At 41.6% G+C, this 27,894-nt stretch overlaps 1 protein-coding gene across 3 annotated transcripts in view; it reads left to right on the top strand.

Annotated features, from left to right (window-relative positions):
• efna4 (ephrin A4) overlaps positions 1–26,748 on the top strand; it is a 36,345-nt gene extending 9,597 nt beyond the window's left edge. Inside the window, exons 2-5 of one of the 3 annotated variants that reach the window (XM_084944179.1) lie at positions 10,683–10,981; positions 16,276–16,344; positions 21,495–21,521; positions 22,116–26,747. In XM_084944179.1, coding sequence (XP_084800305.1) covers positions 10,683–10,981; positions 16,276–16,344; positions 21,495–21,521; positions 22,116–22,198 — 478 coding nt within the window. In that variant the 3' untranslated portion in view covers positions 22,199–26,747. Of the gene's footprint in view, positions 1–10,375; positions 10,982–16,275; positions 16,345–21,494; positions 21,522–22,115 lie in introns of those variants that run through there. The other 2 variants (XM_084944178.1, XM_084944180.1) reach the window with 2 other exon arrangements.
• The last annotated feature ends 1,146 nt before the right edge of the window (positions 26,749–27,894 follow it).

Here is a 27,894-nt window from a genome sequence, read left to right as displayed (position 1 = left end):
TTATGATCGCAGAATTAATCTGTGCGTTCCCCTAAAATACACCCGGTGACAAATGCCTAGTCATAAAAGCTGCAAAATCACTCACTCGCTGCGTTTGTTTATTGCATTTATCGATGTGATGGATTTGCCTGCAGAATGGAAATTTGGTGAAGGCCTTGTTGTTCTTCATCAAAAGTTCATAATTAACACCTAAACAAGTGAGTTTTTGTAGTATTTGTCGCAGCGTGTGTCGCTTTGCTGTTAAGAAACAAAGAACACTCACCCACAGTCACACATACCATGCCTCCTATGTGTTAATCTTGTAATTTTGGGTCATTCTGGTTCATTACTTAAAGTAGCGACCAGTCATCTTTAATCCCAAATTAATCAGTTAATCCCAGTCCAATGCCAGGCTGTTATTAGCACCACGTTAGCCTGGCGTCTGCACCGCTTCTCTTGACCCTCACCATTTCCTTCCTTTCTGCTCCTAAATCCTCACCACCACCACCACCCCTCCTCTTATTGTGTCTGAACCTTTCATCAGTGTTGTGGAACACAACTGGCCCCTCTAAGAAATTCAGAGGCATCCGGCTTCAAGGCAGACTTTTAAATCAAGCTAAGTGTCAAGAGTATAAATTTTTATTTCACACTCTCGAGCTCATGTACTTGAGCTAAAAATGCTGTATATGCTCAGTTTAATAAAACATATTCAACAGTCTTATCCAAACACTAGCCAAAACCCCATGCAGACTTGGCAATAATGTAGTATTTTTGTTCTCGGCTCTTTTGATTGTATCGGGCTCTGTAAGTGTCCTACCCCTGGTGTGAATATGTGTTCATGAGTGTGAGGGGCAGGGTGGGTGGCTGTGCGTGACTAGAACAGGACAAAGCTGGCTGCCTTGAGGGGAAATAAAGGGGACCCTCCATACCCCCGACACACAGAGCGATATGAATCTTAACCGTTGTGACGGAAAAAGATGGAGAGGGAGAGAGAAGCGTGGATCGGCTGTGATGGTGGGAAGGGAGAGGGAAGAGGGCAGTTTAGACTCCTGGGATTCCAAAGCAGTGACCGTGAAAGTGCTTAGATAAACAGAGAGGGAGGGAGGGCAAAGTGGGTAAAACGATGATGGAAGAAGCATTCGGAGGAAGAGGAATGGTGAAGAAGGTGTAGACACACTGACTGGTGAAGGAAATGAGACCTGCTGAAGATGGGGTGAAAGACAGAAGATGAGAGTGAAACCAAGAATAGAAGTTTCTAAATAAGTTCACTGGGAGACAGAGAGACTGAAAGGGACCAGCTCACTCTATTTACTCCTTAACTCGTATGCCTCTCCAATCCTTCTCTCTCTATCGTCTCCCTTCCTTTCCTTCCTTCTGTTTAAATTATTCAAGCCTGTTGGTTGTATTAGAGCAGGTTCCCTTGACATGTCTTAACTGTGTATGTATGTGTGTGTGTGCATGTGTGTGAGTGACAGACAGAAAGACAGCTCTAGGCCTCCAACTGGCCATTCCTAAGGTAACAACCACCAAATAATCAGACAATGGGAAAGTGAGAAGGAATGCACACCTGGGATAAATGGACTAGGCTGCCTATCCAGCATTGACCTTCTCATCATGGCGAGGGAGGGAAAAAAACAGAGTACACAAATGGGAAAGAGTGTCTACAGCATCAGAACTGTGACCTACTTAGTAAATGATGGATTCTTAAAGCCAAGTCTGATTTATTGGCTGAGTGTATGTGCTTTATGAGCGCCCTTTTCACTATATTGAGTGCATCTGAGCAAATGTGTGTCTATGGGGTGTCGCTTGCATGTCCTCCTTAACCCACTTACACAGGTGGGCTGAAAGACCCGGGGCTCATGTAAGTGTAGTTAAGTATAGTTAAATAATAGATGAGAGTGTAGAGCGTATACTACAAAGACTGAATGGAAGAGAAGAAGTCAGTAACAAAAAATTACAAAATATTGGTTTAACAATGTTCGTTTATGCAACATGAGAAATGACACCAACAGCAGACATCATCACCAAAAAACCCCAACACATTCACTCCAAATACTGCTACAAAAATGGGTCACATTTGATTGAATGCCAATTTAGAGCATTTGAGTTTCATAAAAGTGGCACAGAAACAGAACCTTTCTATAAAATTTCAAAGCAGCCTTCACCTTCAGAGTTGTCAAATCCTCGTTTTATCATTCAAAGGACAGACAGAAACTCAGAATGTATGACAGCCTATGGATGCGGACAGTGACGATCCAACTATGGAGTCATTCTGACTATTGTTTCCATTTTAAACACATGTGTATAAAGCAGTCTAACAGATACTTTTTCTTCCTTTTCTTGTTTTTTTTAATCTGTTAAGAAGCTTGCCAATGTGCCCTTTTACAATGCACCGTACAGTCTATTGGCATGGCAACACTGGCAACTCTGTATAACAAACCTTTTTATAGTCCATTTACTCAACTTTAGCATGACGGTTTCTGAATATAGATGGATCTGTCTGCTCTGGAACTGTGCAAATCCGAAGGGCCCAGCCAGCAATACATAAATATTAGACACATGATGTTGACACAGCAGATGAGCCCAGCTGCCACTTTGTAGCAATACGCTTTGATAGATATTATAAATAGTTTGAATCATTGGTCTTGGTGTCCACCCATCATAGTTGTCATTGTTCCCCACCTCTCGTCATATGTCATTCCTGTCAGCGTCTTGGCGGTGAGGTACTGTAGCTAGTTTGTGTCTGAGCCTGGCACCTGTACAAATCAGCCCTGTATTTATTCTGCAGCTCCATTTAGACTGCAGAAACATGGAGAGCACTCATTACTCTGAGGTTTAGGCTGTCCGACCGAGAGATGCAGGAAAAGGACGGCTAGAACGACGGATGGATGGGTGGGGCGTTGGCTTGGAACCAGTCCCAGCTCCGGATTGGTGGTTGTCCTAGCAACGGCACGACTGACCTTATTTACCCCCCTTTGTACACCCCCTTTTCGTCCATGCACTCTGCTCTCGTCCCGTGCACTTTTTTTTTTTTTTTTTTTAGCCGTGCGCGCGCACACTTTCACCATCACTCTTCTCTTCACGAGAGCTCAAACTCTTCGCCTTCTGCCTCTTTTCTCCCTTACACTAATCTTAAAAGTGTGGCCGCTGCCGCTCAGGGAAGGTGAGAGAGTGGAGCCAGACTTTTAGCTGCTGCAGCGTTGGTGGGTACAGTGAGGCAACATTTCGCCATACACTGTTTCTGGCCAAATGGTGAAAATTTAAAAGAAAAAGGACCCATAGACTGCCAGACGGCACTCTTGGCCATTTATGCTGTAGACCGTAATTTCATACCTCAAAGGGAAAAAAAATCACTGGAAAGCTTATTTTAGGATCAGACTGGACCACACATGGCGAGTTGTGCCCGTGTATGAGAGAGGTCTGTCACAGAAGGGGATGATGGTTTCTGCAGACATCCTGCCATATCAAAATGGCTCCGATGAATTGGTTTCCATACTGATGGGTCCTCTGGGCCTGAATTGGGCAATTTTCTTCAGCTCTGCTGGCCATAGCTATGCATCCTGTTGTGCTGCTGAGTCTCATAGAACAGACACATATACACAAACTGAAGAGAACCTTTGCCGTAACAGGCAGAAAATAGACTCTGTCTTTACCTGAGGCTGAGAGTCCTTTAGGCCTGAAGCAGCAAGGCTGTGTGTTTGTGTATCTGTGTATTTTATCAGTGTCTGGGAATTGATAGCGAATGTGGTTCCATGAGGCAACCTGCTGATTCACACAGTTTGAATGAGAAGTGAAGAGGTATGAATACCCTGTGCCTTCTGGTCATTTAATAGAGCCTGGAGGGCAGGAAAGGTGCAACCAATCACTTCATCTAGTTTACTCACATATGCACACCCACAGCCATCATAGTAAGCGCTTACATACTCATATTAAAGCACAATGCAGTGTATTTGAACATGTGGACACACATATCCTTTTGAGGACGGAGGTTTTTTGCCTGGGTGATGACACAGGAGTTTCCTGGGAAATGTTGAGCAGTGGTGGAAAGCCACCTAGATCCTAATGCATATTAATGCAAAAGTGCTCAGAACTTGCATGTGAAGATAAAACAGACAGAGACAGGAGAGGGGAAAATGTAGCAGGAAAGTTCACGCAGCACTCACATTTGGAGATTGGGAGTTTGTAGAAAAGCAAAAGGTCTGGAGGAGAGGAGAGCAACACTTCCTGCTGACCTTGAACAAAGCAGAGACACACAAATGCATACACACTTGTGTAGAGGCATACCAGACAGGAAAGGGTAGATAAGCACGGCAGCTTATTTCCCTTAAGTCTCTCTTTCCTCTCTGTGAGGAGTGGTTGATCAGTGTTTGGCCACAGTTTGATGACACTGAGAATCTAAAGAGGTGGGGTTTGCAGAGTGTTGAGGATGTGGGGTGGTAGGAGGGTTGTTTAAGGATTTCTGAGCCAGCTGGGCAGGCGGGGTCGTGGGGGGGCCCAGATGGTCAGAGGTGGGGGGTGACATCCTTGTTTGTGTGCGTTGAGGGGAGTAAGCACCAGGTTAGACACAACATTGGTGTTTGGGCTCTGGACACAGTAAGGCTTTGTGTGAGCATGGAGGGGGGCACGGCTTTGGGAACGGGGGGTGGAGGGGCCCTCTGTTTTCTTTTACGTTTATGTAAAGAGTAATCGACTGGGAGAAAGGGACATGGTGAACAGCAAGGTTAGAACCATGCAAATTCTTACAAAAAGTATCGAGTATCAAAGTACTGCTCAATCTGCTTGAGTTTCTTCAAGAAGTTTCACCTCTCAGGCTTCTTCAGTTGTTACTGACTGGGAAGGACTCCCAGGCATCCTCCAAACCAGTTAGATAGAACTGAAGAAGTTCATTTTAGATATAACCTACCATGACCCAGCTGACTGAGAATCTCCACAATTTCCTTTTGAAAATAGGATAGCCTGTAGAGTAGGAGTTAACTGAAGCTTTGCAGACCTCAAGGAAAGACTCTTCAGTTATCTGGCTCATTCCCTTTTCTCTACTGTACTGTCTTTGGGCTCTCTTTGTCATGAAATCTCCCATACTTTCCATCAGTTGAGCTGCATTGCAGCTCGTCCTATAAAAGTCTTCCCAAAACAGACATATTAAATTGAAAAATGTATTGGTATTAGGTGTGCTCACTTTTAGTCCTCTTTCATGTCTTCTGTAATCAAATCTGTCTCTAGTAGCAGTTAATTGTGATTCAGTGCCTGGTTGTTATCATTTGGTACCAAAACATATTGAAAAAAATCAGTTTGTAGAACGATATTTAGCAGCAATAACTTGAAGCAATAATTTTGGGCATGACTTTATCAGTCTCTCACATCATTGTGAAGGAATTTTGGTGTTCAGTTCTTTGAGGTTTGTGGGCATTTGTTAATGTCCCATCAAAGCATTTCAGTCAGGTTGAAGTCTTTAACTGGCTTTAACTGAACCATTGCAGCACTTTTCTTTTCTTCTTAAGTCATTTTATTGCAGATTTGTTGCTGTGCTTGGGATTATCATCCCGTTACATGACCCATTTTCAGTCAAGATTTGGCTGTCAGACAGATGTGCTCACATTTGACTCTGGAACACTTCGGTATACATGATCGAGTTCATGATCGACTCAAGAACAGCGAAGTGCCCTGGCCCTGTGCCTCAAAACAAGTCGAAATCACCCCTCCACCACCATGCTTCATAGTTGGTATGAGGTTGATGGTATGATGTGTTTGGGTTTCTGAGAGTTTTGGCTGAACATCTCTGCTTTGGTGTTGTCTCTCCAAAGCCTTCACATAAAGACCTAAGCTGTGTTGCCATGTGACATGTAGCTCTTTGCTTTTTGGGTTTTTCCTACAGTTTCTGTGGGCATTGCATGGTCTGACCTTGGGCTCATGGGACGACCACTCCTGATTAATGCTCAGTAAATCAGGATTAGCAGCTACTACTTACTTTAATTCCGGTGGGGGCAAAATACAGGACTACATGCAGCAATGCAAAAAACATTTTTACATGACTGTATGTCTTTGTGAAGCCGATAGAAATTAGAAGTAGACTGTATGTAAAAGATGCAAATTCCTGTTTTAACCCTTTAAAGTCAGAAACAATTGCCGGGAAATGTATGTTTTTCAAAATGGAGTGCTTAGTGAACGTGTTGATAAAAAAAAAAAAATAAAATAAAAATATCATGCCTCAAACATTTTTTATTTTTATTTTTTGCAAAATAAAAATATACATAAATTTAAAAAAATCCAAAAGTAGCCACACCCTAAATATTAGCTCAATTCATTGTTTTTGTTCGTTAGTTTGTTGTTAGTTTGTTGTTTTGTTTTGTTTTTGACTGTTCTTAGTGACTTTTATAAAGAATGCAGGTTTAAGAAACACTGGAATTATTTTCCAGACTCAGAGGCTCAGTCCATCTTTTACATACAGTCTGTGGGTTGATTACATATTGGGTAGAGCTAATTGCAGAGCTGCTGTGGCTGGTGGGGCATTGGTAATATTTTTCCATATTTCAGTGACACCGGTTTAGCTCAGTGGGTGAGCAGGTGACCACATGCTGTATGGCATGGCCATAAAGCAGCGGGGTTTGAGTCCGACCAGTCCTTTGCTGCGTGTCTTCCCCTCTCTCTTTCCCCGCTTTCCAGTCCACCTCCACTGTCACTATCCAATTAAGGCAAAAGCCCAAACAAATATCAGTATATTTCAGCCCCTGCATCCTGCTAAGCAAGCTTGTCAGATAGCTCATTCGCTAATGAGTAAGTTTGCCTGAGAAACTTTGTATCATCGACTCCAGTGTCAAAACTGACTGCAAATTCTGTACTTAATGGAACAGTTTATGCTACAGCAGAGTACAGTTGCATTAAATTTTATGGTGCAATAAAGCCAATATGACTCCATGGGTTTCCATTCCCTTCAAGGTTATGAGTCGCAAGACAGTTTGTAGCTGGTCAAGAGTACAGTGTTTGTGTTAATGTTCATTAACAGTAACAATAATTAAAAACTATGACAGTCATTATGGTTGTATGTGAATATTGAAGTTGCGTTATTCATTTTGAGTAATGACTCACCTTGCATCCACTCATCTTTCATCATCAAGGTGATTTCCCACCCATCGTGCAATGCACAAAGAAAAGAAAAATGAACAACACTTTATAAGCGTATCTTTCTTGAAAGCACCAAAGATCTGTGTTACTACAGTATCCAACATGAAGACTGAAACTGTGTCACGCTATGCCCAGCCAAGGTAGGGTGACCATGGCGTGCTGTGCCTAGTCAGCGTAGTGCCCAGAGTTAACAGTCATCCTGCTGTGATTGACCAAAGAAGGAGTGAAGCTAGACCAAGCCTTCTGGCCTCCTATTGTCACCTGAATGAACCAATAGGCTTTTAATAAGGGCTTTGTTTATTAAACCTACTGTACTCTGACTGTATATATACATTTCCTGCATTCATTCGGCATGCACAGTACAGTGTAAGTATGTTATTAGCATTTTCATTGTAGCAGAATATTTGTATCCCCGGTGTTTATGTGAAGTACTTTCGTTAAGTGCTCTAGTATATTCGAGATGCATAGCATGCAGCTGCTGTGCGTGATCAAGTATCCTTTCTGTATTCCTGAAGCTGTGTTGCAAGATTGTTGCTCCTTTAATTATTCTCTCATATTAAAGGATCAAAGGTCTCTGCCACAGTGAACTCCCTGCATTTCATTATTATCGCACACGCACACTTTTGCCTTTGTCTGCACACATTTACATGGACACATCCGCAGAATGTCAGCTATGTTCAGTCTTTCAATTCCGCATTTGATTTCCTGTGATTATAAAGGGATAAATGTTGGTCTTTTCAAGTTCTTCACTGAAGAACCCAGCATGTTATTTTTGATTCTGCTCCTCTGTGAGATTTTTCTTTATCAACCACAAGCTTGCACCAATCCTGAGAAGGGTGTCATTGATCGCCCTGTGGCATGAGGGACAGAGCATGTTTTATTCTCCTGAAGTACTTTCATGTCCTGGTGCTTGTGAACATGTGTTTGTGTGTATTCCCGCCAATGTGTGCCAAAATGCAGTGAGTGTGTGTTCTGTGCCTTTCACCTCTCCCTCTGGACCCAGCCAATCCTCTTTGTTGCTTCCATAGGTTTCTCCCACTGATAGGCTGCTTCAGCGCTCTGTTCTATGACACCCACAGCTCCACAGTGCTCCCATGATGCCCCTGTGCTGTCACCACTCTGCTGCATGGCGGCTGGCAGGAGGGGAGGATGCTGACTGTAATTAGGGCGTACCCAAGCCTACTAGGACCAGAGAGGGGGGGTGGAAGAGGCAAGAAAGAGGGCTGACAGTTTGACATCAGTACAGCACACCAACTCTGTAATTGCTGGCATACATATGGTGCAACCCAAGGTTGCAAGGTTGTGTGGGGTAGCGAGTGGGGTAATATGGGATAGAGAGAAGTCAAAAATAGGAGGGAGAATGCAGGCTGAAGAAATAGATGGAGGATGGGTTCACGTCATCCAGAGCGGAGAACAACAAGGGAGGAGATGGAGTAGAAGCAGGGAGTAAGGAAAAATGCGTAGTGGGCTTTTGGGTGGGGAAAACAGGACCTAAGGAATGCAGAAGAAGCTGGAGCTGAATGACATGTATAGCAGGGGGTGCAGCATGTTGACACAGCACACGTCTATTATTACATGCACATACACGCACACACCTGCACACACACTTCCACAGCTGGCGCACCTAAGCAAACATTTCTCTGCCCCAGAGGGGCTTTAAAAATCACCACGGGTAGTATGAAGAGTAAATGTAGTGTTGTGCTTGTGTGTATGTGCTTTTTTTGCGTTAGCGTTCTCTTAACTAGAAATTCAAGTGCTTTTCTATGGCTGTAATTAGAGCGCACAGGTAATAGAGCTGTCGCACATAACTGCGCACACAAACACATGTTCACAGAGGGGATATTGATCAGGGGAGAGTGTGTGTGCGTGTGTGTGTCCTGAGCGAAGGATCCTGATCGATGGTGTCCTGTCCTGTGGATAGATTGCCAATTCTGCACGGTCGCTATTGAGCAGGAAGCAGCTTTGGTGAGATTTGCCTCCAGGGTCTCACCTGCATCCCCAAGACATACACACACACACACATAGTCGCACACGCCTTTCTGCTTTTGTGGTCTCACACAGAAATACACACCTGCTGCACACGTGCTCAGCTTCAGAGTTAACACAACGCTCATTTCTATTCTACTTTTTGAGCTCTGACCTCCTTCTCGCCGACACTCTTGTCATTTCTCCTCTCATTGCTCCATCCATCTTTGATACTCTCTGCAGATTTGTTGGACCGTCTCAGTCTCTTGCTTCCTGTCATTTCTATCCGTTTCATTTTGGCTTGCATCACTTCTGTCTCATCCTCCTCCTTCTCCACACTGATTTCTTCCTCTTATTTATTCTTTTGGTCTACTCTCTGTCCGCCTACTTAACTTCAGAGTACTCTGCCGTGCACCACCACCGCCATCCCATCCCCATTCCACGCTCCTTTTCCCTCCCATGTTCCCCTTCACTGACTCCCAGCACTCCTTCCTCTCTCCTCCGCTCTGTCACCCCTCTATAAAGACTCCCACTGACGGACCTGAACCTTCTGCCCAAGCCACATTCTGCCCCTCATTCTTTGCTCCTGCACTCCATGCGAAGAGGAGACCAATTAAAGTCCGTCTCCTCTCTTCTTCCACTCCGTTGTTCTTCTCTCTGTGTGTCTGCACTCAGGCTCTCTGGGGTCACTAATTAAAACACTTTACTTTTCTCTTTACTCCACTTTTTGCACCTGTATGTCCAACTTCTTCCTTTGGCTTCTTTTTAAACATATTTTGTTCCAGCTTTTCTTCATCCTGTCTCCAAAACTTTCTTTTCACCAACCTCCTTCTGTCTGCCTGTGGGACTCGTCTCATGTCTCTTCATCACTCACAGGCCTTTCCACCATTGGTCACACGTTTCCCTTCCTATTTCTTGTCTCTCGCTTTGTTCTTTCATGAAGTCTTATGATATCTTTATGTTAAGTTAACCTCTCTTGCTTTGTCCTACGTCTTCTTCCCTCTGACTTTATTCTCATTCTTTCATTCACATATTAGCTTGTACATGGGAAACTCTTTATACTGCGGGCTGACAGGAAGTCAGAATCCTCGCTCTGAAAGATCGCACATTATGCAGCTCCTCTGTCCTAATGATGCTGTCTTGTCCAGAGTTGTTGTTATGCCAAACTCCAGTCAGCCTTGACTGACATGGTTGTACATGCACATGCACATCCGCTTACGTTTGTACACACATCTATCTGTCTATCTGTGCTGTGCAGTGGGAGAGTGGAAAGGAGAGGGAGTCGAGTTTATTTTACGCTGAACTCCCCTCAGTGGTCTTAATTAGCATGTGAGGAATTTTTGCTCTCTCTAGCTGACACTCAGCATCGTCACTGGTCCAGAAGTGTAGCTGTAGCATTTGAATCCCACCAAATTCTTGTATTAAAAAAGATCAAAATGTTGTTTTATTGCCTGTCACAAGTGTTGGATGTGCATTTGGAAAATTGTGGAATTCCTGTCCTTTCTCTCGCTCTTTCTCTACGTGTCTGCAGTCTATCACTGCCTCCCCCCTCCTTCAGTCATGTATCAGTCTCTAATTGCTACATGCAGTATTAATGCTGTTGTCGTTCTTCCTTCCAGGTTAACAGCAGGTGATCTGTCTGTCCAGCTGAATTTCAACGATTACCTGGACATCCACTGCCCCCACTACCCCAACGAGGAGGCCGTGGGTCACGGGCAGCCGGAGACCCTTGCCCTCTACCTGGTGGGGGAAGAGTCGTTCCAAGGCTGTGTAGAGACCAGGGGGGCCATCAAGAGGTGGGAGTGTAACACCCCTTTTGCTCCATATGGACCAGTGCGCTTCTCAGAAAAGATCCAAAGGTTCACGCCCTTCTCACTGGGGTTTGAGTTTCTGCCAGGGAGACACTACTACTACAGCTGTGAGTAGATGATGTGTATGTTTTTGTGTGTTGGGAGAGGGTAAACCGATTTAGAGAGTCAAACATATCACAGCTTGAGCTCAGTGTTATATGAAATTTTCTGACATGCCTGATGTTTGATGATCAGTCATGTGACAGATATAACAAATAGATATACCGTTAGTTATTTAGCAGCCATACAAAAAATTCCTAATTTAATTGTCTGATTTTTAGAGATATCAAAAGTCAAACATGTCTTAATATGCAACAATTTTGAAGCTTATACGCAGACAAATCGGTCTGCAAGTTGTTGTTGTTATTCGTTGCTTTGATTCTTGTCAGTTTCCAGAAATATGAATAAATGGATACAAATTTTTCCATTATATCAGTGCCCTGAGATTTTTTGATTGTCCAGCCAACAAACGCCATATGATTTTTAGTTTAGCATAAGAAGAATGTTGCCTTGAATCTGAAGTATTTAATATTAAATAAATGTTAAGTATTAATATGAGTTAAGCATCTAAAATCATTAGTATTAATCATTATTTTGTTTCAATCTAACTCCTAATGGCACATTTCGGGGCATTTCAGCACTACAGTTGGCATTTCAGAAGCATCGATATGGTATTGATATTAATTCCCAGCCTTTGTCACGTGATTATTTAAATAAGATCAATAGTATACGTTTTTGCTGTGCATAATCTGTCATCATTTTTATGATCGTGTTTAAGTGAAACAATGAATATTCACTCCGGCTCCTTACACCCTAATAAAACAGCCCCAAAAGAAAAAGAAATCTAAATATTTAATGTTTCAGTTCATCAGTCTGTGCAAAGACACCTGTGCAGGAGATGATGTGGCGGCCAGAAAGCCTTACATATTTAAAGGATAAAAAGGTTTCACTGTTGCTTAAGCCAGCGTGTTTTTTATGAGTGTCGGCAAACTGCAGCTTTCTGAATGCCATTAATGTTATCCATAAATTCATGCTGAATGACATTTAATATGATGTTTTCATAAACCTTTAGGCCGTTGCACAATTTACGTGATGGTTTCTCCGTGACATCCTCCTGCAATCCTCTCCCCTCACTCATTTATTTCAAACCACTGGAGGGAAAAAAAGGGAGGGAAAGATACAGAAGATAGCTTAGTGGCTGTAAAATCAGTTGCCTTTTTTTTTTTTTTTTTTTTTGCTTGATTATTTGAGGGGGGGGGCATGAAACGAAAGCAGAAAATGAAAGAGTCAAGCGAATGCATAGTACGGAAGGGTGACAACAAAGAGACAAAAAAGTGTAGGTGGAAGAAATCGAGATCAATACACGGCGACAGCGAGGGAGGGAAAAAAGGCAGGCAGAGAAGCAGACCGGAGGTAGAGAAGCGTGGAAGAGTGACACGGGGAGAAAAAGAGCAAAAGATGGACACAGTCTCACAGTACGGGAAGGGTGGGGGGAGAAAGGGATGGGAGGATGGATGAGTGGAACCCAAATGGGAGAGAGAAAAGTGGGGAACAACAAAAGTGATGGATGGAAATGAAGGAAAAGAAAGAATCTTTACATAAATTACTGCTGCGGTCTGAGGGACAATGGAGCATTGTGAGGGTATGAGACACGCTCACGCACACTAACACACACACACACAAACGTATGTATGTACGCACATGCACACTGGGCTATTGTGGTAGTTCATGCCAGTTCACAGAAAAGCAACAATAGATCTTACCCCCTGGTTTGGGCCACATCGGGCTCTGGGCAATTGTGTGTGTTTTGTCCACATCAAAGATAAGGCGTAAAGTTGGTCCAAATGTCTGGCTCTGGGGTGTGTGCACTGAATGGGCCCGCAGCACCGGAGACTGCATAATGGCATTAGCCCGGGAGAACAGTACAATGGTATTAGAAACACTAATGGCATTAGTTGGCTGAGTCTGAGCCAGGCTCAGCTCATCTCTCCCACAGACTATGACAGTGACAACCCACTGCCTCCTGGTCTCTGCCCTACTGCTCACCCTGCTGACCAAGACCCATTGGGTCTCCATATCTAGATCCCCAAAAACAGGAAACACCTTTACATCCTGTGATAGTCAGCTCTTCCCAACAGTGGCCAGAGTAATGGTGACAAAGAGAGCTTAGAACAACAGATCTCACTGCTTTGACAACAATCACAAGACATTTGAAAAATGCGGCAGATAAAGGAAAGCCGAGGAAACGAACAAAGGACTTGACATTTGGAGAGTCAACAGTAAATTATTACAAATAGGAAAACGCAGAAACACAGAAACAGTTAACAAAAGTTTTGAGTTGAAACACTATGAACTGATGGACATAATTCAGAGCCCAGTGTCATAAAATTGCAATGCATTTTTTTTCACCATTTAACAAAAAGACTGGAGCGTGTCACTTTTTCCACTATACAGGGCCCTCAAAAACCACAATGGAATCAAAACAGTGTTGCTAATAACAAGCACACTCATTCCTTTTACAGTTTTTACTGCTCTTTACTGGTGGCTCCCTTAATTCTTCGTGGCACATTTTCAACGAAGTGCTAGGAACGTTTTGGTTCATATTGACGTGATAGCGTCACACATGCTGCAGAGTTCTTGTCTCTGTGATGTGAATCTATCATTCCACCACATCCGATGTTGCATTCAGATCTAGTGACCGTGGAGTTCATTCGAGTACACCAAACAGATGTTCATGTTCAAGAAACCAGGTTAAGATGATTTGTGCCTTATCCTGCTGTAGTCATAAAGGGATAGACATGGCCAGCAACAATGCTCAGGTAAGCTGTGGTGTTTTAAACAATGTTTGTAGTAAGGTGTCCAAAGTGTGCAAAGAAAATATCCCTCACCATTACACCACCGCTAGCTTGAACTGTTAATACAAGCAGGATGCTTTTATTTTTACACCACATTCTGACTCTAACATCTGAATGTTGCAGCAGAAAGTCCAGGCAACATTTTTCCAAACTTCTGTTGTCCAGTTTTGGTGAACCCGAGTGAACTCACTTTCCTATTCTGAGCTGACAGGGCTGGCGCCTGCTGTGGTCTTCAGCTGTTGTAGCGCAGGTGCTTTAAGATTTTACATGGTTGTGCATTGCATAGCTTTCTTGTAACAAGTGAGTTAAGTTACTATTGACCTCTGACATCGCCTAGAGAACTGTTGCTCACTGGATGTTTTCAGTTTTTCTCTGTAAAACCTGGAGATGGTTGTGTAGGAAAATCCAAGTAAAACATCAGTTCCTGAAATACTCACACCAACCAGTCTAGCACCAACAACCATCCCATATGGAAAAGAAAAAGTAAAAACTTATAAAAGACTTGCATAAGATGTTGCCTACTTTATATAGTGAATCATATAAGGCTTATATGATTTACTCATGAAAGTGGCCACTTTCTTATTACTTTCATATATTGTTTTAGTAAGTATCCAAAACTTACAAGTTTCATTTATATAATTTTTCAAGGGATCTTATATCTGTTTTCACTCTTGTATGCTTTTCATACAAGCTTCACACAAGACAGGTGCAAACTTTATAAGATTTATATATATCTTTTACATATGGGATGCTACGTTCAAAGTCACTTTAATCGCCTTCCACGTTCTGGTGGTCAGTGGAAGCAGGTTGTCTCAAGCATGTCTACGTGCTTAAATGTGTTGCACTGCTGTCATGTGATCAACACAAATAGCTGATTAGATATTTGCATTATCAACGAGTTGACCTTCTGTGCCTAACAAAGTGGCTAGTGGGTGTAGATGGTTGTCACTCCATTTATTCCTATGAAAGTTGCTAAAGTAGAGATTCCCACCAGCTTTCTGACTTTGTGAAATTCGTTTTATCTGGAAAAAATGTACCAGTGTGTGACGAGTAGCTGCTACAATTTATTCATTCAGTTTGACCGTTTACATGTCTGAATGTAGATCTAGAGGATCTGTTAATAAACTCTGGATCCTGCCAGCTAAAAGTAGAACTTTAGAAAACACATTTGATGAAAAAACTGAATTAACATTTTGTGTCAAGATGGGACATGAATAATGATCATTGTGAATTGTTTTGAGACTGGGCTATGGAGTAATTGACAAACTAGATGATCTTTTTTAACCATTAACTTAACATTAAGTTGCTCAGTTCATTTGAACCTGTGTTGTGGCAGTGTAGCTATATTTAATCTCCCGATGTGCTAACATTGGTTAGTAGAACCGTTTTAATCTATTGTTATTTCTGAGTGCCCCTTAAGTAATAATGTTTTTGGGAAAGTGCCTTTTCGCTTAGACTTACAAGTGCATGTAAGACAGATTTTATAACCGACTTAGCTTTAAAGCATATTTGGGTAAACAGAGCTCTGGTTCTTTGGCTTAGCAGTGGTAGCACACCAGCTTTTTCTGCTATGACAAGTTGAAGTGGCTACTCTGTGAAAAAGGCCCATTATGCTAGCACAATGGAGCATCATATTTTGTAAACCTCGTTTCATTTTCAGTATTATTTGTTTTTCTATGAACACAATAAAAAAAAAAAAGCTTTGAAAAGCTGGATAACTTGACATGTTTTAGAGAGGTGAAAGATGGGCGAACGAAGAGCGTGTTACATTTCTGTTAAAACCGCAAGGTTTGAACAAATTTTGGATTACTGCACTTTCAAATTGCCCTTCTAGTTCCTGTTTGTGATGGAGCTGCTTCAGTCGTCATAAGCATAACCCAGTTCTGCAGCTCCACTGTCTGTACCACAGACTTCTCGGAGGACTTGCTGCGTCTTATCAGTCGAAAGTGTCGGTACAAAGTGAGACAAACTGTTGGTAATCGTACACTCGACTTGTGTGTTGTGTCTTGAATTTGTTGCCGTTTTTATTCAAAGATAAAAAGCCTTTAACTGCAGTTTCCAGACACATTTGTTTTGCAAAAGCAGCGTTAGAGTGGCAGGTAATACCGCTGATGTTTGCCTGTGTTCCCATGTGAGCCATAATCTGAGTGGATCGAAAGTGTTGCGTTCTGTAATGGTTGCACTCTCGATTGTGTCGCATTGTTTTTATTTAGTTGTGTAGATGAGTCTGATAAGTACACACAGGGAGTGTTTTTTGGGGGGGGAGATGTCATGAGTTATTGATATGGTTAAAACAGAAAACCTAAATAAATAACCTTGCTGTTCCTTAAGCTTATAATATGAATTCACCAGCAGGAGCACAGGACTTCTCAAAGAGTAGATTTTTGTTTTGGAAGAGTTTCATTCAGCAAGTGTTAATTACATTTTTTGTAATATTGGCTAACCGATTGTTGGATTTATTAAGTGTGAAGCTTATTTACATTTTTTCTTTTCCTTGTTCTTTCCAGCTCTACCCACAGATGAAGGCCCTCCTCTGCCATGTATGAAGTTGCGCGTCACAGTGTGCTGTGCGCCCAGTGAGTACACTCCTCTTTTCATCTGTTGTTTCTTTCATGCTCACCCCCCCCGCCCCCCCCCGCCCCACTTTGTACACCAAGACACTCTTTTCTCTGCCTCTCACATCTCTGCTACATGGGCTGTATAGCATCATGTTTAGACTTCTGCTTATCCCCTCTAATGTACCTTCTGCTTTCTTCTCTTTTCTCTTTTTTTAAAAATCTGTGCCGTAATCATTGAAACCTAACGCATCTGTACGCTTCAAAATATTTATCTTTGCCATATAAATGAGACAACATCTTCTAAAACACATTTTACTCCTCCCCTACTCCCTCGCTCTCTTTTTTTAAAACTACCTTCCTCATTCTCTCTCAATCACTCTGTCCCCATCTGAAATTCCCAGAGTTGATCTAATCCAGAGCCCGCCTGGAGTAATGTTAGTCTTCCAGTCCAGTGAGCTGCCCATTCCGGTTGGGAATGTTGCCCAGTCACAGTGGGAATCCCTGTATAGTTGTCAGTGTGTGCGTGGGAGCCTTTCTATGTGTACTACCAAGTGCGCTTTTTTTTGTTTTGGTGGGTTTCTGCATCTATGGGCCTTTGCGTGCATTCTTCTGGAGTTCAATTTGTACAAGTGTAAGTGTGTGTGTGTGTATACCCCCACATGCGTGTCTCAGACGCCCGTCCCAGTTCCCATCCCAGTGTTATCTGCAGGGGGTTTGTTGCGCTAACACGCACTTGTACTAAAGAAACTGGTTTCGTGGTTGTCTAATCAATCAGCACTGACTAAATTCATCAGTTTGGAAAAAAAGAGAAGACAATTAAAGTGGAATAAAAGGAGCTCCAGCCGTCTCCGAATGGTTCTCACCATCCTGGTGATACAGGGAGTAATTTGCTGCGTTATTACCAGAATGAAGGCTGATGACTTTTTTTATATGCTAATTATCCTGCTGTCATTAATTAGAAATACCACAGATAGTTGTTCAGTGAGAAAATGCTAATGCAGTCTTGACCTTCTGACAGCTTTTCCCTGATCAGCCCGTCTGAGCCAAAAATAATCAAAATATTTGCAATCACCTGGATCGTGCATGCAGGGAGACATGAGTTTGACTTTACTGTAAGAATCTATTTACTTCATAGCAGAAAGACTTCCCCTTCAAAGATACACATATGTCAATGTACTGTTCCTTGTCTCATTTTTTCCCCTCTCAGCCTCTCATCCTATTTCTTAACCAAAACTAATCCCGACTAAATTTCAGGATCTCCGTCTCCTTGTCTTTGACTCCCCCCACTACTCCAACCTCCTGCTCTTTCTTTCTTCAGTCTTCTGTCATTCCTGAAGTGGCACTAATCCCCCCCTTCTCTCTGTCTCTTCAGCTCTCTCCTCCCTTCCTCATTTTTTATGATCTTTCGCTACTGGAGCAAAACTAATCTAGGCACCATCCATGGCAGTGTCTTACACGTCCTCCACCCGACTCTCCCACCCCACCCCCCAGACCCCGCCCCACTCCACCTCCCCTATCTTTCCCGTGTTCTCTCTATCTCTTTGTTGTATCTCCATATCTACAGTTATTCACCGACTCCCCGTCTTCCCGTTTCTCTTCTTCGCTCCATCTCTGTCGCGCACACGCTGCGCGGCGAGTGCGTTGGGATGAGCATGCATGAGGCCGGCGAGATGGGAGAAAATTAGATGGATGAGAGAGGAGATGAAGGAGAGTTGTAGGATTTCTCTTTCTCTCTTTGGCTGTCCATTAGTGGCGGTTTACCACAGCTGTTGTTGTGTTGTTCCCTGTGGTAACACCTCGCATACTCCCTAGTTCCTTCCTGCTCAGGTTCCCTTTTATCTGACAGGTAGCATGGCAGCAGGGCACACAGTGCCTTTATACTCGCTGAGTGTGTGTGTGTGTGTGTGTGTGTGTGTGTGTGTGTGTGGCCGCTGGTGATGGCAGCTCCTGTCCTTCAGCTACATCTCTTATCTAAACTTCAAAACACGCACCTCCCTCCCTCCTCCTCCTCTTTTTACAGAAAGAAGCCCATATAATTAAAAGTTCAATACGGGGATGCCCCTGTTGTGGGTGTTTGAATTTATTATAGGAGTGCACACACACACAAAACGACCCACTGCCTCACATCGGACTGAAGGACAGAGTGGTGACAGTGAGCGAGTCCATCAGGTACGCTGTCATTGCTCCAAGGTCAGCTACCACTCTCTGGTCCCTCGATCTCCTCTCCAGTGTGTGAATGTGTGTTTATCACCTTAATTTAACCGAAGAACACAACAAACTAGGCAGGGCAGACTCGTTGACACGGGAGGCTCCTAATGATGTTCTGCACACATGGCTCTCCGCAACGTTGTTTCCCTAACTTGTTTTTTGTCGCGTTGTAAAGCGTGTTTCGGCTCTTTAGGCTTCGGTTATGAATTTTAGCACAGCGATGTGTGTGATGATGTGATGTTTAATTGAGCAAAACTGTCAGGAATCACACAAGAGAAAGGACTTTGCTGAAAGCCTGTGTTGCATCAGAAAACAGGGCTTTGAATCGGCATCAGCAGACTGCTGTCGTGTGAAATCTGTGGCGCCCTGCAGCCCTCAATTGCATCTTTCATTGGCTCGCTTTGCGTCTTACTCTACGCTCACCTTTTTTTTTTTTTTTTTTGTTACGCTGCAACTTTTTCCCTAAAACTCATCCTGTTGTGTTTATCTCTCTTGTTCTTCTTGTCACTCTGTCTCGCTGCCTTTCTGTTTTTCAGCCGTCCTACTGTGAGAAACCATTACAGACCAACTCTCCTCTCTCTCTAATTGATTCCCTTTCTCTCTCTGTCTCTCTTCCCTTTTTTTCTGCCGTTCTCCTGCTGTGAGCAGTCCGTTACATTCATTTCAGTTTACAGAGCTTCACCATTTTTCCCACTTTCTTTCTCCCTTTTTTCCATCCATTTTTTTTTCTAATTTCTTACTCCAGTGCCCTCCTTAACCCCCTCCCCTCCCGCCCAAATACCTTTGTACCCTCTGAACTCATTATACTCAGGGACAAGACTCGAACAGCGACGTGCACAAACCGCTCGCCCAGCCGAACTCGCTCGGATCCCGAACTTCGGACTCAAAATGGACTTTCCCCGTCTTCATCGATTTGCGCGTTTCGTTATTCGTTCGCGATTTTATTTTTGTTTTTCAGTTAAGCGATTAAAAATCAGATTTGGTTAACGTTACCTCCTGCTTGTGTAAAATGGCGGCATGAGAGGAGAGGTGGGATGGTGGAACATTGTCTGTCTCTGCAGTGGGGCGTTATGCTGACTGAAGAACACACACACACACACACACACACATTTCCACCGCCATACACACACATTCACTTAACCATGGTTGTGCATGTACAGTTACACATGCGGCTTGTTTCTGACTGCAGTGCAGAGAGGGCACTCTTCTTGCAGTCACGCCACCATGGGCACCATTTTGTCACAGGGGGCTCGCCATGACCATAATTGTGATGTTGACACAAACGAATGTCCGAACATTCGGCTTCTGCGCAAATGATGTGATTAAAGTCGGATCAAAACACACATATCAAACACACCCGGGCAAACACAAGGCATTTATGAGCAAATTTTATTTTCCAACTGCGCATTATGTGCAAGCTACATGTAACGCTAACTGTTAGTGTACCGTTGAGAAGTTTTACTCTTAAAATACAGGTTTTATTTTTTTAAAATCTACCGTGAATAAGTTTTCCCATCCAAATGTCCACCTATATAAAGATATTAATATATTTTCATTGTACAATTTCAAATTGAGAAGCAATTTTGTGGTCCTTGAAATGCGTTTAAATATTTTTATTGTACATATTTTAAATAAACAATTTTGAGAACATTTTCATGGAGTGCAGAAAGGAACTCTCTCCTACTTTTGTCTGTTTGCTTTTGGGGGGGTTTCCCGCTGTTTCTCACACACTTACACACACATACTCACACAAGCTCTGCACAAGGCCCAGACCTCTAATCCTTTGTTAACCCTTAGATGGTCACTGTTTGCACAGAAATAATGTAGTGACTTGTGTCAGCATAACAGTCACACAGGAAGAAACTGTGGGATATGGTGTTAGTTATCCTGGCATCATCGATACGCATTCTGCCTGCGTGTGTGTGTGTGCATGTGTGTGTGCGCGTGTGGTGCAGGTATTATTAATGTTGTGGGGTCTGAAATCTGCAGTCACGTTATGGGGACGCGTCTTCCTTCCCTGGGTGCACACAAGCAGTTAAGTTACGGTTACATCTCCAGGAAATAAATGCAGTTTGTGTGTCTTGTGAGCGCTCAGGGTTGCATTTCTCCGAGGTTGGTTCAAGGCCATAGATTCATTTAATAACACCTGCAATTGTGCAAGCTCATCCTCGTTCCCTGACCCTCTGTACGCTCTCACTGGTATTATATGGCGCTTCTCTATCAGGAGGGATTTTTAACCGTTTTTAGCCCCACTAACTGTATTTTTTTGTCCTTTCTTTAAGCCCTCCCTGTTCCTGCATCATAGCATCCTCCATTCTTCCCTCCATTATTTCCTTTTAGTCCCCCTCCTGCTGAGAAAGTGACGCCCAGACACAAACACCCTCTTATCCCGTCTCTTTCTCTCCCTCCCTTTTCTCTCTGTCTGACCTTGTTTCAATCTTTCCAACCTTCTTTTTTTTTTTTCTTTTTTTTTTTTTGCCGTACTTTCTCACTCGAGTCTCCACTGCTCTGCCTTTCATCTTCTGTCCACTTCTTGGTTTCGCTCTGTCATTTTGAATCTTCTTTTATTTTTCCCTCCCTCTTTTTCATTTCCTGTATCCCCTCTGTATAATTTTGATCATTCTTACTCTTTCTAATTTACATAACACTATCTTTTCCTGTTGCCATGCTTCTCAAGCTCTTTTTTTATCCGACCTTTAGAAGAATTTGCATAGGGGACATATTTAGGGTTGCACAGCCAGTCAGTACTCATTTTTCATGGCGTTAGTCTTTGAGTAATGGTAAATACCTTCCCCTGGTCATTTGTCTGTTTCTTGCTCCTCTTGTTCCACAAAGCAGCAGCTTTATTGAAAAAGTTAAGCATGGAAAAAATGACTAATCAGCAACTTGTTTCTTTGCCTCAACTTTATCTAAATCTTTTCTCTCCCACCCCCACCCCCCATCCCACTTGCTTATTCCAGCATCAGAAGGTTCAAAACAAAAACAAGGTGAGATGCAACGTCTTAAAGTCGAGTTACTTACAATCTTTCCGCCATATGTGCATGCTTACACGATTAACAGACAGGTCGTACCTCTGTGTCTTCTCTCATTTACTGCAATGTTCAAACACACTTTAAACGTAAGATAAACAAGTCAAAAGAAGTGGAACAAAAGCGATTGCTGAATTAATGGACATCGATGTGTCGCTTTACCAGCCTCCACTGGCCTGGGAAGTTTCCACAAAGAGATTTTAACCAATTCGACCACAAGGGCATTAGTGATTTGTGGCGCTGATGTTAGTTGACAAGATGTAAAACACAATCAGTGCTCCAGTTTGACCTAAAAGTGTTTAATGGGGTTGGGGTCAGGGCTTTGTTTAAGCCAGTCAGTTCATCTAGTGCTACTCAGAAAACCCAGAGGCTTTGCGAAACTGTTGCTATTAATTTGAAGGCGAGTTGGTATCTGAATTAACATCGTATCCTGTCACTGTTTAGATCTCTCTTGACAAGCAAGGACAAGCCTAAATCTTAGAAAACAGATTTGAGCAAATTTGTTTATATGTCGTGTATGAGTTGAAGATTTTTCATACATCTCTGTTTCAGAAACGGTACCTCTAAGTAGTGGATCCTCACTCAGGACAGCGTCACCTCCGCTCCTCCTCATTGTGCTCCTGTTGACTACCTGAACTGTCCGTCCTCATCGCTGACCTCCCACCAGTTCTCCGTGGGAATGGGGCGTACAAGTACGCCTCTGCACTACTTGTGAATTACACAATGCCATATTTGCTAAGCTATTGCAAAATGACACTTATTGCCTTGTGGCTGTTTACGTGTGAAAATCTGGAAAGAATCGGACATCTTCTCCAAAACGGGGCCACAGTGAGTCAGGAACTGACATTATGAATCACAATGATTCATTTCTGATTATTTTGTTTTCCTGCCTGTTGTGTAAGTAATACCACTTAATATCAATTCTACAGCTAAGCCTGACTGTAAGACTCATATCCCAGTCTGATTTCAGAGGAATAATGAGTCAGTCTGGACTCGTACCAAGTTTTTCTTTGTTTCTTGTTTTGTTTCTCATTTTCAACCCGGTGAAAAGTGGCCAAATAAACACATACTACTGTACTTAGCGGCTCAGGTTAGAGGTCACTCAGTTAGCTGGTGACTTCTTTACTTTGTTCTGACATGCTGTACTTTGCCGTGCGCAAATACCTGAATGATCCTTCGTTGCCTCGTTTCTGACGTGATCGAGACACATGTGTTCTACTTTTTTAACTAATTAGATTTTGAAACAAAAGGCATTTTCGGAGGAACTGGGGAATATTCTCGAAGAGTGAGGCTGGGCTCCTGCGCCCCCTGCTGGGATTAAACTGGTTGTACTGGAGTTGAACTGGGTTTACCGTAAACCCAGAAACTGGACACTAGAATCTGGTGCTGTATGTTAATAATGGGACCTGGGACAGCGTTTGTCCTCTCTGATTTGCCACTCCACTGTTCTGCATCTGCACCCTTAATAAGCAGAACGGAGAGGTTTATGGGTAGCTGGACAGCATCAGCTCATCTCACTCCACTGAACACACTGTGGAACTGATTGGTTGATTCTCCTGTTGGTCCAGCAGTTGTGCAGATAAGGATACAAACTATTTGCTCCTTTAGTTGTTCTTTGTTTTGTTTTGTTTTTCACATGTTTTCTTTTAGCTTTTGCTGTATAGTTAATATAATCTGCCAGAAAAAAAAAAAAGATGTATTGACTATACAAAACATTTTAGTGAGAACGTACCTTTTTTATTTAACAACAAAAATTTGACTAAAAACAATGATTTTTTTTCCATATATGTGTGTATTTACTGGTATATTTTTCAGTACGCTCTGCTGTGATGTAGTTTCTCAAGCTAAATGATTTAAATGTTGTTTATTTCTTGTTTTTGCTTTTTTGTGCTTTTAAAGAAAGTCCTTCCAAATTATAGACACTCGTTTAAAAAATCCTAACAAATTAAAATTCATTTATTTTTCAAATTAGATATTTTTAAATTAGAGAAGACGTACATGTGTGTTTTTCATTGAAATTAAATTAAGGTAATATATTTATTACATCACAAAATTATCTACCCAATATTTGAGTGACTTGTGTTAGAAAAATCTATAGGTTAATTGTACACTTTCTCCTAGCTTTACATATATATAATATTTGAGTGTCAACTTGAGTGTCAAAATGCTGTAAATCACACCAATCATGTCAATGTTTTTTTATATATATCATTTTATTCTTAAAAGGGTGACAAATGTTTGAAGATTTTTTTTAAATATCCTGGTCAGTGATGTAGTTCTTCCCCCAACATCATGTAGTCTACTACTAGGCGGTTTATGTGTGTTCTGCTTTCACATTTTAGTGAAGAATGTAGCTTCTTCTGTGAAGAGCCAACTGCAATCTGAGCCTTTTTTATGTGGCTAAACAACAAAATAAATATGATTGCATTTAAATGGTTTGAGTACATGATTATTTATCTTTTAAATATATTGAGTTGTTTATGTAACCACCGTCTCAGTGACGACACACACACACACACACACACACACACGTTTTTATTGGTGGGACACACACACATTCATTCAGTGCAATACACCAGAGTATAGAGATAAGGAGACTTCTGGGACTTGAAATGACCTTGTGGTGTAAGAGGCCGTTGTAATGTGAGTAACCTAGTGGAATATCGAGCAGAGTTTTTATCTGTGGGGCCAAAGCCTGATAAGATTCAGATACCCAATAGACTTCAAGTATTAATAGACTTTGTAGCATCATAGCCCATACATTGACCTTAAGGTAGTTATTTTCGGTCAGGTCGAAGGCTGGTTTTAGCCCTAAAGGAGATGTTTCTGTTTTATGTTTTTTTAAAAACATAGAGGTGTTCATCCAAATAAGCTGTAAATGCATTTCCATTTATATAGGCTGTAATATAGAATGTGAAGATTGTGAAGCTAGGGAGGCAATTTCCTGGATAATGGGACTAATGCTTCTATTTCATGGTTTATGATCTCTTCTGATGACATGTTTGGTACTGTTAAGGCATGTTGTTGTGATGTGGCTTTGATTTTTGACCTTCACATTCCAGAGCTCATGCTTGGATTTTTATTTATTTATTTTTTTACCATTGAGAATGATAAAGTAAGCATACTCAAATCAGCAGAAAGAGAATTATGCTTTTAGAGTGGTGTAAAAGGACTTTAAAAGCAGTAGCACCTCTCTGTGTGTTGCGTGTTAAACTGCATGGATGTTTACTCCTGCAAAAGCATGCACACACCAAAAGCTTTCGTGTAATAGTTCTAGCTTTGATTTAAAACCTGAAACACTGGAACAATCATATCAAATATTACAATTCTGATATTTTATTCCTCACTTCATGGATGTTGACTCTTGTTATGTGTTGATATGCAAATGCTGGAATTGAAGTAAACGTCCAAAACGAAGTTTATAATTGTAGACAGATGTTGCCGTATAATATAAATTTAGAAGATCGTAAAAATCCCACCAAGTTTCCGCCGAGGTTTTCCGGGATGACTGCATTCATAAACAGTTTATGCAATGCCAAATTTACTTTTTAACTATGTCTGACGAAAAAAAAAATTCTTACAAGATGAAGCAGAGCTCCGCAAATAACCCTGTAATTACAGTGTATGGAATTTCGGGACTGCAGACTCTGTTGTCACATGTTGACCCACATTTGATTGCAGCTCGGCTGAATAATAAGGCTTGCATTGTTGGTGTTGATTACATATTTTGAAATATAAGATGTTGGATATTAATAGAGACAAAGAATATTTATCTGCATTAAAATTTCAATTAATTTTATGTGTTTTACATTTGTGTGGTTATAGTTTAGTTACTCAATTCAGGGCTTTTTCATTGTTTGTTTGTTTTAAGGGTGCAGTCTTGGTTTTTTCACTTGAATTTTTTGATGTATAGATTATATACTTTTTTTTTTTCAAGAGTCCCTTGAATTTGCTGTAGTAAAATTATGTCTGGGATAGAAGACGCTGTAATGTTTTCCTACTTGGAGAATGCTTTTCAGAGCCTCTCAGCATGTAATCAGCACCTCGATCATGTATATTTCACATTTTTCAGAACCAAAGTGAAGTCAGATGAGAGAAAGCATGTCCTCCTGAATACATTAGGTTCCTAATAAAATGTGTTTTGAGATCTGAAATGTGCTGGTTAGCTTTTATTTCAGTCAAAAACTAATATCATCATCTCTGGGGAATCTGCGTTCCCTTTCTTTGGTCATTCTGTCGCTGGAAGCCTTCATCTGGCACCAAACCTTCAATGTGTTATTTCAAACGATGTTCATGTATTATGTATGTTTTCGTCAACATTTCTTGTAGGGATTTTTTTTTTTCAACCTTCACTATTCAGCATGATTTATGTATATAATGTATATATTTATGCAAGTTTGACAACAGTCTGTAAGTATCAAATTCTTCTGAAAGTGGAAGCTTTCACTGGACTCACCTGTAATCAGAAGTTGTACCTACGAGTAAGATTCGAGAAATGGTGGCTTTCTAAGCCAGTCTACACGACCGTGATATGAAAACTGAAGCCCGCATTGCACAAACACTAAGAACGATCCTTTAGTGATAATCGTGGAAGCATCCAATAATTCAACTTTTTAAAGAAAAGTAGCGTATTTGTTACTTTTTTGTACATGTTAGTTTAGCGATTTATATCAGTAATTTAACTGTTTTATGAGAAAAAGAAACCTATCAGACAAATTGTTATTTTAAAATGTGTTTTCAGACACATGGAAGGGATTTTGAATCTCATTAAAACTCATTTTGATGAAGTCATTAAAGTGATATTTCCCAACTTTAGAATCAAAGTAGAGTTCTTAAAGGTTCCACTGAGATGACTTTATACGTTTTATTGATGGCTTGAGCCAGTTAAACATGTCATGGGTGCCAAAATAAAGCTCCACTGATCTTTCCAGCTCACCAATCTGTGGTAATCTTTAGTTGTCATCTTTGTGCACATCTGCCCGCTTCCAAACAGAACAGCATTTTGCATCAGGAAACGGGACTAAATCGCAGTTTGAAATCTCCTTACCTTTCAATCTCGCAGCTCAGGACTTCCAGCTTTTCTAACATGAGGAAACAGAAGCTCCGTGAAGGGGGAAAGTCTTTTTCTGTCGGGTTCAGATGTCTCTAAGCAGCATTCGGTGTTATTTACTCCTGAAGGCACTGCCTCAGCTGTGTGTGCAGTATTTTAGCCCTGTAAAATAGCTCTTACTAATATTTGGATAAAGGACTACGTTAAAGTCGAGTGCAATCAGAAAAATGTCACTTGACATCTCTTGCACATATTGCGTTTCCTTTTTCAATACTTTATAATCCAATACAGTATATATTTCCGAGGGTGAAAAATTTGCCCCTTTATGCAGTGGAGAGTAAAAGACTTAAGATGCTAAATCTGTGAAGAGGGTTATAACAAGCAGAGTTTTTACTTAGAGTTCTCAAAATTCAATTCGAGGATATCCTCCCTTTTTTCTCTGACGTTTCATTTCGCTTGATTTGCCAGAGATGCATTAAGAGTATTTTCAATAGCTCTCAAAGTCTATAGTTAAACCACACTCTTTCTTATATATAGTTGGATGTAAAAGTTTGGGCTCCCCTGTTTTCCACAGATTTCTACATATTTTATTAAAGTGAAAAGACATAAAGGCGCTACAGCGAAGAGAAATGAAAACGAGCCAGAAACTGAATCCTCATCTGACTCTGGGAAAGTCAACAAGCAAGCTTACTGTACATTTTGTTAAATCCTGGCATTATACACTTGAGTCTTTGAATTACCGGCATTGTGGGAAATGTACATGACTCCTTTTGTAAAAGGACTAACAATAAACACACAACTGGAAATATTTGATATAACTTTGATCCTCGTTAACTGCCCATTATGAGTCTGACAACACTGTACCAGTTTAAAGCGGACTCTCTGGAGCACTGTTCATTTGAAACACTAGGTTGATTTGGGCTCTGTAATGCTTTTGATTATGTTAATGCACAACTTGAAATCAGGGATAAAATAACATGAAATAATGCTGCAAGTTTTAGCAGCCGTCTACTTGCAAAGCATCAGAACTTCTTTTAATTGTTAGACCTTAATCGACTCACTTATAAGGCAGGTCAAGAACTGTGATCAGGAACTGTCAGCCAACGACTTTTCAAACCTTGTGGTAATACTCAGCAACCATAGGCTGAGAAACTGACTGAGGTTCAGAAAAATTAAACTAATTGATGCCTACAAAGCAGGGGAAGGCTATAAAAAGATATCAAAGTGCTTCCAGCTTGCAATTTCCACTGTCTGAAATGTCATTAAGAAATGGCACATAAG

The sequence above is a fragment of the Perissodus microlepis genome, chromosome 11 (assembly GCF_051167445.1).
Source record: "Perissodus microlepis isolate ML-2025 ecotype Zambia chromosome 11, ASM5116744v1, whole genome shotgun sequence".
Classification (NCBI taxonomy): domain Eukaryota; kingdom Metazoa; phylum Chordata; class Actinopteri; order Cichliformes; family Cichlidae; genus Perissodus; species Perissodus microlepis.
The sequence above is the reverse complement of the archived record's forward strand: the minus strand, read 5'-3'. Positions and strand labels throughout refer to the sequence as shown.